The sequence below is a fragment of the Gopherus flavomarginatus genome, chromosome 6, assembly GCF_025201925.1.
Source record: "Gopherus flavomarginatus isolate rGopFla2 chromosome 6, rGopFla2.mat.asm, whole genome shotgun sequence".
Classification (NCBI taxonomy): domain Eukaryota; kingdom Metazoa; phylum Chordata; order Testudines; family Testudinidae; genus Gopherus; species Gopherus flavomarginatus.
The window spans coordinates 15,976,745-15,987,621 of NC_066622.1; the positions used below are offsets into that span (position 1 = coordinate 15,976,745).

At 45.5% G+C, this 10,877-nt stretch overlaps 1 protein-coding gene across 1 annotated transcript; it reads left to right on the top strand.

Moving 5' to 3' along the window:
- Positions 1-1,424: 1,424 nt before the first annotated feature.
- BHLHE40 (basic helix-loop-helix family member e40) lies at positions 1,425-7,459 on the top strand. Its single transcript, XM_050957501.1, has 5 exons — positions 1,425-1,850; positions 2,046-2,115; positions 2,585-2,692; positions 3,747-3,870; positions 4,931-7,459. Exons 1-5 carry the CDS (start codon positions 1,771-1,773, stop codon positions 5,788-5,790), a joined length of 1,242 nt encoding a protein of 413 aa, XP_050813458.1. The 5' UTR covers positions 1,425-1,770; the 3' UTR covers positions 5,791-7,459.
- The last annotated feature ends 3,418 nt before the right edge of the window (positions 7,460-10,877 follow it).

Below are 10,877 nucleotides of genomic sequence, written 5' to 3' on the forward strand. Positions count from 1 at the left end.
TTGGCTCAGCTGCAGTCCCCTCAGCCCACATCATGTCTGAGTGCTACTCTGCTCATGGCTACAGTTCACACAAAGCCCTGCACTCCTAATACCAGTTACTCTCAGTGTCATTCTCAAGCCTTGACATTTGGGCTGGGTATTCCCCACTGACTGCAGAAATGCACCTGGAAGATAGTGCAGTTTGTCATATTCTGTGCTGCATTTTATCAAGCCATTAGCCACTGGATTAATACAAAATATAGACCTTAAAAAAAAAAAACCAAAAACAGCTGAATTCCCTGATGACAGATGTGGCATGTTCTGTGTCTATGCCTACTGGAAAGCTGCCATTATTATGTAATGGCTCAGCTGCAGTAGCCAGCCTCTCTCTTTCAGTGGGTGGCAAAGCATTTGCCTGTGGTGGCATCAGGGGCCGTGTGCCAGCCATCTCCCTGCTGCTTGCAGGGATTTTCAGTCAGAAGCACTCAGAAGCAGCATTTTTGGCATGTCATCTTATGACTGTCTCCCCCGTTTTACCCACTGGCGGTGGAGAATCAGTGTGACACGCTGCAGTCAGGTGCAGCCGGCATGCTCTGCCTCTGAACCTGGAGTGCTGCCCACACGGCTGGGAATAACACCGCTTCAGAGGGCGTTTACACGTACCAGCTAATTAATCCAAAGAACCCCTGTGACGTAGGTTACCTTATTACCACCCCTTCTACAGGGGGGAAGCCGGAGCTCGAGTAGTGAAGGGACGAGCCCGAGGCCAAGTAAGTTGCCTTCTCTTCTGAATAGAGAAAGACATTGGGAGGGACAGGCGTGCCTGGTTCCCCCTCAGACCCCGAGCCCAGCCACACCGCCCTCCCCTGGGAGCTCCCTGCACTTCTGCACCGGCTGGCACCAGCCCCTCCCACACGCCCCCCTGGCGTGTCCCTCATGCCCGCTGGGAGGAGCAGCTCCCTCGGGAGAGACGCTCCACCCCCCCCCCGCCAGTCCCAGCGACCTTGGGGGGGGGGGCACGCAACCCGCCTGACTGACTCCTCCGCTTGTGTAAACCAGGGGTGAGCCCAGCCGAGCCCGCGGAGCGAGGTGCTGGCGAGGGAGGGTCCCTGCGCGGGGGGCGAGGGAGCGGTGTCCCGCCGGCCCGGACTGACCCCCCCCTCAGAGGCTGGCGGGAGAGCGCGGTGGCGGCGCACGAGCCCCCTCGCCCGCTCCTCCGGGGCATCCCGCGCCGGGTCCGCGCGCCGCTGGGGATGTTGCAGCCGGGGTGCGCGTGAGGGGAGACCCCCCCCGTCCCGCGCGCTCTCTGTCGGGCACACGCGCCAGCCGCTGCGGGAGAGCCCGGCCGGGCGGAGGTGTCGCCCCGTCACGTTCCGGCTGCAGCTGCCGCCTGCCGTGTGTGGCTGGCAGCCGCGCGGAGCCGGGGGGCGGGGGGAGGCCGGAGCGTTGTCCAGCACGTGAGGCTCACGTGACAGGGGAAGGCAGGGCTCCCCCTCCCCGGCACCGCCAGACGTGCCGGGAGTCACAGGGTAGAAGACGTAGCGCCGGCCACCCACTCGCTCCCATTTAACCCAGCCTGCCGCCTCCCAGCGACTCCTCAGCTCGCGCCCTGCCCCGGCCGCGCGGAGATGAGCAGCGCGTCCTGAGCCCTCTGCAGCCCAGGAGCCGGTCCCGACGCCAGCGGTTCTCCGAGGAGCTCGCCGCGCACCCGGCGCTGCCTGATCTCGCTGCTTTCGGCGAGCCTAAGTTTCAGCCGAGCCCCCTCCCCCCCGCAAAGCCTCCCCAGCTGAAATGGAAATGATCCCCAGCGCCCAGCCCCCTCCTGCCTGCCTAGGCAAGCTGCCTGCGCTGGAGAGCAACGAGATGCCAGGGTAAGATGCCGCCTCAGTGGTACGTTTCTTGGGGCCAGTGCGCCCAGTGCCCTCCCCACCAAATCCACGGGCGCAGGCTTCAGAGCCTTCACCCTGTGCCTGGTGGGATCGTTGTCCCACTCATTTGTGGCGTGTGTCTCTCTCAGTGTGCAGGAACTAATAATAACCCATTGCATTTTAATGTCATTGCTGCAGGCTGGCCTTTTCTCACATGTATCAAGTGTACAAGCCCAGGAGAGGGTTAAAAAAAAGTGAAGACAATAAGGTAAATGGAGAAGTTGTTTGGAACCGTTGCATTCTTAGTTAACACTGGTCCATTTAAAAAGTTGTATGCATTTGTGTTCTGATTTGTTTTAAACCTGTTTTGCATAGAGCTCAACTAAGTTTCAACCATTATAAAATTTGCTGTGGGGTTTGGCAGGGGTTGTTTTAACATCAGACAGTTTGAATCAAGGTTGTTGGGGTTTTTTTTGCTCTGAGACTGTTTCACTTGTACCGCTTGTCCCCAAATCTGAGCTCAGAAGGTGGGAAGGGAATATATGTTTGCATCAATTTAATCATTCTTATGACAGAAAATCAGTCAGTTAGTAGCTGCTACACATAATACTTTTTGGCTACCAAAAAGCTTGAGATCTAGTTTTATTTCTAGATCACCTTTTACCTGTGTGTCTATCCATGGTGCTAGGAAGTCATCTTGTGTCTTGTCTGATATTCTCCTTTCCTTTGGCTTCCAGGAGACCTATAAATTGCCCCACAGACTGATAGAGAAGAAGAGACGTGATAGGATTAATGAGTGCATTGCCCAACTGAAAGATCTCTTACCAGAACATCTCAAACTTACAGTAAGTGAAAATCTGGCTAATATCCAAACTCCTCTTCGTTTTGGGGATGCGTGTTAGTTAATGGATTTCTGTGCAGGTAGATGTGCCATCTAGAGGTTTCCTTTGAGCACTGCAGATCAAAGTGGAAAAGACTGCGATTTGGGCAGGCTTGCCATTTTGATCAGTCTATTACTATTGGATATCCTTCCAGACACTGTGAATTTTTAAACAGTGTATATCTGTGGTGGTGATGGGGTGATATGAATTGAACTGCTGCAATGTTAAAATGAAACCTCATGTAAAAGTGATTATTGTGGGCTTGATTTGAATGTGAGGAATTTGGGTTTTTCCATTTGAGCCGCTGAAAAAGTTTCATGTTGCTCTTTCTGAAGTTTTGCTGGATTCCATTTATAAGTTGATCCCTAATTTAAATGAAAGTCAAGTCCTTTTAGAGTTTGTTTCCATGCTACCTGTTTTGTGTATTTGAAAGGATTCTCTGCGTTCTTGTTTTGTGACAGATGTTAAGGACAACAATTTCTGCTTCTCTAGTGTATGTGAGGTGCCTTCTTTTAAAAAGAATAAAGCCTTAGGTGCTTGATTAAAATTAAACGAAAAAAATCGCTTCAGAAGCTTATGGGGAAAGCCACTTTGGCTGACATCCTGCAGGACTCCCCTCTTCTGTCACTGTTCAAAAGAAACCCTTTAACTGGATTCCCCTGTGTTAAGGTCACAATGCCAGCAGGGGCAGCAGAACAGATAAAATAAAATACTTGTCTGAGAGCAATGCAGTTGGTCCTAAAATACCAGTAGGATGTAACTATATCCTTCTCTGCAACCTTCCCTTTAATTTTTTTTTTTAAGTTTACATAATATGTGGATCAGACTCCAAATGTTAAGATTTTTTGCTCAAAATCAATCGAGTGATTTCATTGAATAAAGACAACATTTTTAACCCTGTCCCCCAAATTGCAACTGTTTTTCTTTTTTTCATTTCACAAGGAATTAGAAAACTTTTAAAATTCCTTGAAGCGTGGCCAGCTCTAGGATAAGTACTAACCTGCCCATTTGTTTCCAGACTTTAGGTCACTTGGAGAAGGCGGTGGTTCTTGAACTTACCTTGAAGCATGTGAAAGCACTAACTAATCTCATTGAGCAGCAGCAACAGAAAATAATTGCTTTACAGAATGGTTTACAAGCTGGTGAGTATTCAAGTGATGTTTGTATCATGTGAGAACACTAGAATGTTTCGTGATCTTACTTTCAATATCTTTGAAATATTGGCTACTTATGACACTTAGTTTGGGAGGTGGGAGGAGTAAGTTTGTCTTTTCTCATTTTTATTTAGCATACACAATCCACTTTATGTGTATGTGGATTTATGAAAAAGATGCCTTTCATCCCTCTATTTAGTTAATGTATAACTAGCTGTTAATTTAATATAGTTTTGAATTCAACCTGATTCTAGCTATTTTATAGTACAGTTTCGCTGTGAGGGCCTGATCCAAAGCCAATGGGAGTCTTTCCATTGACTTCAGTGGGGTTTGGATCAGGTCTTGATTTCCCCCCCCCCCCATATGAAAATATCTCTCTTACATGCTCTTTTTGGTTTCTCCATAAGCCAGTTAGCGCATGCTTTGCAGCTTGGGACTGTCTAAGGGCCCACAATGTTTTACATCTGTTTCCTCCTTCCCCTCTCTTTGTGACACTTACTTGAGTCTGTCAAGCTAAAACCAGCTTTTCTAAAAAGGCTGCTACTGCTTTAACAGCTGCTAGATATGCAGTAGAATTATACAGCCAAACCTAATGTCATTTCTCGAACTTTAGACCTAATCCCCCTTGGTGTATGCAGTTAATGAGGGATAAATTGAGCCCCTTGTACCCAACTTTCATTATCTGCAGAGGAGCCAGATTTGCAAGATGACCTTTGGAACTGATGTCTTTCTTAGGAGATACTAGGGTTGATTCACTGTGCTGCCTTTTGCAATTTTCTCCCTAAACTCTAGTGTCTCTTGTGGTTGCCACGTATAATGAGTATAGGATCAAAAACTTGTTTAAAGACTCACTGTTAGAGGGAGGTTGTAAAAATGGGTCTTTAAAGTGACCGTATTGTACAGTAGAATTCACTTGTCCAGCTGTTTTGTAACAGATACTTAATATGGAGATAAAATTTCTCTCTCTCCCCAATGCACCTTAATGATATTAATAAAACTGTTTAGCTTGCTGTTAATTTTTAATTTCTTTCTGTTAATGTTCCCTCAGGTGACTTGTCATCGAGAAACCTTGATACCAGCCAGGAAATGTTTCGATCTGGTTTCCAGATGTGTGCCAAGGAAGTGCTGCAATACCTGGGAAAGCATGAGAACACCAGGGATCTGAAATCTTCCCAGCTGGTCAGTCATCTGCACCGAATGGCCTCTGAGGTCCTCCAGGGCGGAGCCAGCCAAAAATCTGGAGATGCGCCCCCGAAAACGGTGGACTTGAAGGAGAAGTCTGGCTCTTTGCCCAAAACTGCTGAGGGTTATGGCAAGAACTGTGTGCCTGTTATACAGAGGACTTTTGCACACTCCAGTGGAGAGCAGAGCGGGAGTGACACAGACACAGACAGTGGGTATGGAGGAGAGCTGGAGAAAAGTGACTCAAACACCGATCAGCAGTATTTTCCAAAGGATACGGGACTCAACTATACCGTGCAAGACAGAATAAGCTCTATTAAGCAAGAGACTGAGGACCCACCAGCCAAAAGGACCAGGATGGAAACTTCAGAAGACGAAGGCCATTTTAGCAGTGATCTGATTGGCTCTTCAAGTAGTTTTTTAAGCCCTCACCCTCACCAGTCTCCTTTGTGCCTACCTTTTTATTTGATCCCACCATCTGCAACTGCCTATCTGCCTATGCTGGAGAAGTGTTGGTACCCAGCTTCCATGCCCGTCTTGTACCCAAGTCTCCCAGCCTCTGCTGCTGCACTTTCAGGGCTAATGAACCCAGATAAAATATCTCCATCTCTTCTGATGCCTCAGAGACTTCCTTCTCCACTACCAGTCCATTCCCCTATTGACTCCTCAGCTCTGCTTCAAGCTTTGAAGCAGATTCCTCCTTTGAACTTGGAAACCAAAGACTAAGCACAGTGTGACTGTTTTCTTTTTTTTTTAAGTTTGAGACTCTTTCAGTTTTATATACCGGCTGGACTGAGGTGTGGGGATAAGGTTCGTTGAGAGTCGGAAGCGAAATCCACTTTTCTCTGACTTGTCAGATAGCGTGGGAAAGGATGAAGGAAGCACCCAGGTTAGCCATTTGGGGGAGTTTAAAAGGAAAAAAAGGTTTTCTTTGTGCTTTATCCTTTACCCTCCCCATCTACAGAGCAACAGCTGACTTAATCAGTGAAGATTATATTTCAAAGCTGTGAAAAATATTCCATTAGGCAGATTTAGGTGTTAGGGTCTGTGAGTATAAAAATATGGTACTTCTTATGAGGGCTTTTCAAAGCAATGGCCCACCGCCAGATTTGTTGCCCCACCCAGTTGCCAGTATTTGAAATGATACACGCATGCACAGCAGTTGAAGCATTGGTGTTAGTCCCACTAAAACGATTCAGAGTAGCAATCACTGGTTGGTAATGCATAGTCAGTGGTTCAGGGAGAGTGAGGACAAGGTTCTCTCCACACCTCTGCTGAATGTTTAAAAAACAAAATGAATAGAATGTAGATGCTGCTTAGAAGCTTTACATGGTGTACTTCTAATAAATAAATTAACATGCATCCCTTTCTATAACTCAAGCTGCTAGTTGGGGCAGGGAAAGAGAAAATATCCCCATGGATCCCTTTGCTTGTTGCACCTAACGCTAGACCTCTCTTTTACTGCTGCTGTACAGGTGTCTTTGGGTCTAGTGTATCTGAAAGCAAACAATGGCCAGCAACTGACTGTTTCACTCCTGGGCCAAATCCAGATCTCTTGTAACAGGGTGGAATTCAGTTGGAGTCAACAGAGTTACACCCACTGAATTGGCCCCCTTGAGTACCTTTGAGAATTCAAAACTGTTTTTTGTTTTTTTTCAAAGGAACCTAATCCCAGTGGGATTTGGGTGCCCAAATCTCTTAGGATCATCTGAAAACCCTAGTCCAAATTCCTATTTTAAGTAGAGTTAGAATTTGTGAAAATTTCCATGTTAACAAATGTTAGAACTATTTGGGCCTGTGCACCACAGATTCAGTAGTTGCTTCAGTGATGAACACTGTGTCCAATTAGGCTTTAAAAGAAACTAACTGCAAAAAGCAGTCAGGTTTTTTTTCTGTATTAATTTTGAGAAATTGTTTCCAGAGTAAATGTCACATAGATGCTCATTTCATTCTACCATTGCACCAGTTGTTAAGATGCACTGTGCTTGATTGCAGATTGTGTTCTCATGTTTATTTTATTGTTGTGTTTTTTTTTTTTTTTTGGTATACAGTTGTTGCCTTTATTTGTAAAATCTTGTTATAAATATATATGTATATATAAATATATATATATATTATATAAATATATTAAAGAGTTAAAATGTTTCAGAGGTCTATTATTTGTATAACTACTTGAGCATAAAGACGTGAGAAATATGAATGTATTCCTGATTTGGGGTTTTTGTTTTTTGAAGAGATTTTGTTTTGTTTTGTTTTGTTCTCTAGGAAGGGATACAGTGTTTATATTTTGGAGCCTTCTCAGAGATGGGGTATTGTAAATATTTTTATCTTGAGTAAATGTTAAGTAGTTGTTTTTCAATACTTAATAAAATAACTATTTTCCTGTGGAAGATAAGGCTTTGCCTCTTGTTCTTTGAAATATTTGATCAATGTCGTTCCATGTGACCTGATCCAGCAATCAAAATAGCGTGCCATGTGGACTTAGCACTCTGCCTGCGGGGAAGAAGTTGCGGAATTAAGGTCTTAGTTATCCCCGGTACAACCTTGCTGGAATCAATGCCCAAAGTCATCCAAGGGAAAAATGTGGTCCATTATTATTGTAGTATGGGATTTTTTGTTTAATTTACTGCATTTTATTTTTACCTCTTGAGCTTTTCACCTTTAAAGAATGGCCTGTAAGGGAGACCATGTTGGATTTGTACTTTTACTTCATTTAGGTTTGTTTCTTTGTGATGTATCTAGAAAGTCTGACAAGCTTTGGGTTTCATATATTAAAAAAAAAAAAGTGGGGGAAGAGAGAGGATTCCTGTGCTTGTTATTCCATTAGAAATTCAGGTTTTGTCTACTCTAGCAAGATTCTATGGCAGCTGGAGAGCTATTGTAATCACAAGAGCCAGAGTATGAAACCTGAGCAATTGAGAAGGGTTATTTAGTCAGACTGCTTAAAACTCTTTGTTCATCTTTTCTCAACACCTGTTTAACTCTAGTGCTAAGGGCCACATCTTCACTGAAAATCCAGGCAAAGGGGATCTTGTGCGTGAATCTCCCCCTTCTATCTGAAACATGCCCTCAGACATCTCCAGATCCCCTTGCCCCTCTCCTGGATGCAGTGTAGAAATCTCTCTGGTCAGCATTGAAGGAAAGATTGCATCGGCCTTTGATGAGGACTGTCTGGGACAGGAGTGTGGGCAGAGGATGGTTATAGGTTTCCCTACTCTAGCCCAATGGAAATTCAGTTTGGGGCTTTATTTTCTATCCTTTATTTTCTAAGCCCGATCACTGCTAAAGGATCCCCCACCCCAGCCTAAAGGAAGGATCTACAGGACCTGAAACTGTAGCTGTAGCCAGTGGAGCACCCAATGGAGCTGCTTGGCCAGAGAATTTCTGGGTTGGGGACCTACAGGGGCGATGGGCTAAAGCCACTGTGGAGGCACTAGGCCTACATGCAGATGACTCTAGGCCTCTGCAGATCCTTGGGAAGTTAATCAGGTTTGGGGGCAGGCCCTGTGGTCTTTTCCACAGGAGGCAAACCCCACCATCTCAATGGAATGATGCAGGGCAGAATCTCTGCAAGGGGATCCTCAAAGAGATTTCTCGCCTCAAGTCCCCTCACAGGGGTTTTTCTGCTGGAAAGAGGTGCTCTAGGCCTTAACAAACCACATGAGAGAAGGATGATCCTGTTAAAGATTCAACAACCTCTTCAATTAGTGTGTGGGATATCACAACGAACCTCTCTGAGACATACCAGAAGTCCTCCAGCAAAACCAGGGCAGGCTAGAGTTGACACGTGTGATATTTCTAAGATAAACAATAAAAAAACAAACAAACCACCACCGCTCCTTGGACCTTTATCTATTGTCAAGAAGCCAAAAAAGGGCATACTCCCAATTTTAAACAACTCCTCTGCAGGGGACCTTAAACCTCATTAGAATATAGCAAACCTCTGAGTTTACCTTTCTGGTTAGAACTAGCCTTAGCCCTGTGTTTGGAACTCCATAAAGAAAAGAACCATACCATAGCTTGCCCCATGAAAGGAAGGAGAGACACACTCTGGTGTTAGTGCTTCACCAGGAGTTTTGCTGTACAGATTTCCCATGATGGCCAAGCTAATGCTCCAAGGAATCCCTATGTTAAAAACAAAAGCGCTCTGTAGTATTGGTGTGAGCCATTATAGCTTTTAGTGTCTGGGCTAGTCACGTAGCATATATAGCAGGCAGCTTCTCTTTTTGGTAAGCGCTAGTTGCTCACTTGGGTACTGATCCTGCTGCTGTCAGACGTCAATGGCAAAACTCTCTTTGGCTTAAATGGGTGTAGGGTTGGTCCCTTGGTCAGGCTAAAGCCCATATACACATGTGCTGGCTTCGGAGCTAGCCCTGCCCATTTTCCATGACCCTCCCTCATGTTGTGGTGCATGCCCCAGCATATTAGTTGGGTGTATCTGCTGGTGTGCTATGGAAGGATTCTGGCTCGCTGCTCAAATCTCACCCAAGGCTGCCTACGCTTGGTTAGTGGCTGCTACACCCATAACCCTGGCCCTCCGTTGCCTAGGGCCCACGCTGGATCTGAACCCCGGAAAGAGGAGACACCTGCTTAATTTTGCCAAGAGTTTCATTGTTGTTTGAAATAGCTTTGTAGCTAACGCTGAAAAATCTGGTGAGTATTTTCTAACACCATCAAGTAAGTCTTGGCAGTCGAATTTATTTAAAACATGCACCTTTTGTTTACATTACACAGGTAATAAATAATATACGAGGTTTGGGTTTTGTTTTTTTTTTTGCAAAATGAAGATGACATCAAACCTTTCCCAAAGGCAAACTGTTGAAGAAAGCAGATGGGCTTTGCACTAAAGGTTTGTTCTAGTAGGGGGGAGGGGAGGGGAAGGGGTGGCTGAAAGGCGGTAAGTACATGTACTAATGTAGAGTATGGGACCCTTGGCTAGGTCATTTATTGTTGGTCTTTAATTGCTTTGTGAACACTGGAAACAGGGCTAGCCCATCAGCTGGCATAATCAACGCACTGGTGGATGAGCAGGCTCAATTTCTCTAAGGGGTTTGTGGTATCCCATGCCATTCACTGTTGCAGGAAACCTTCAATAATTTACTTTGAAATGAATGTGTGTGTAAATGGTGAACTGGTGCATTGACATTCATGACTGAATGACAATTGTATTGTATTTTTAAGGTGCTGATCATGCAGGAGGACCAGGAAGGCTGGTGGATTTGTGAAGGCCCCAAACTGGGATAATGTGTAACAACTGTATCTAGCAGCATCCCCAACTGGGCCCCGAACGGTACAGGTCCCAAAGGTGAACAGTCAGGTAAATTATGGTGGTGCCTCTTTATCTACCTGGGGAACTCACATTCTCCACCATGTTTATTTGTTTTAATTAGAGACAAATCCTGCTCCTATTGTAGTCACTGGCAAAATTCCTACAGATTTCAATGGGACCATGGTTTGACCCTCAATATACTAAATTCTCAATACTTCAAGTTGTTGGTAGATTTACAGTTTATTTTCAAGGCTGTCACTTTGAGCTTAGCCTTTTCTGCCTTCTTTACCCTTTGCTAGTAGCAGGACCCACAGAGACTGTCTCTGCAGCAAACAGGGACACAATGAGTATAAACATAGGTGCAGGATGTGCCCTTTGATAGCAAGGACATGGCTGTTGTGGGGAAGTTTCCTTCCTGGTACAGGTCAAAGCCAAAAAAGCAAAACTGAGGAGGCGACATTCCATTGGTGGTGAAAGGTGCAAGAGTGTGGCCTAGTGGATAGTCCTTAGGCTGTAAGCACCTCAGGGCAGGGATTATGTCTGC

Coding starts and splice junctions, on each gene's coding strand:
- BHLHE40 (XM_050957501.1), top strand. CDS start 1,771: ATGGAAATGATCCCCAGCGCCCAGCCCCCTCCTGCCTGCCTAGGCAAG. Junction 2,116..2,584: donor AAAAAAGTGAAGACAATAAG/GTAAATGGAGAA, acceptor TTTGGCTTCCAG/GAGACCTATAAATTGCCCCA. Junction 3,871..4,930: donor ACAGAATGGTTTACAAGCTG/GTGAGTATTCAA, acceptor ATGTTCCCTCAG/GTGACTTGTCATCGAGAAAC.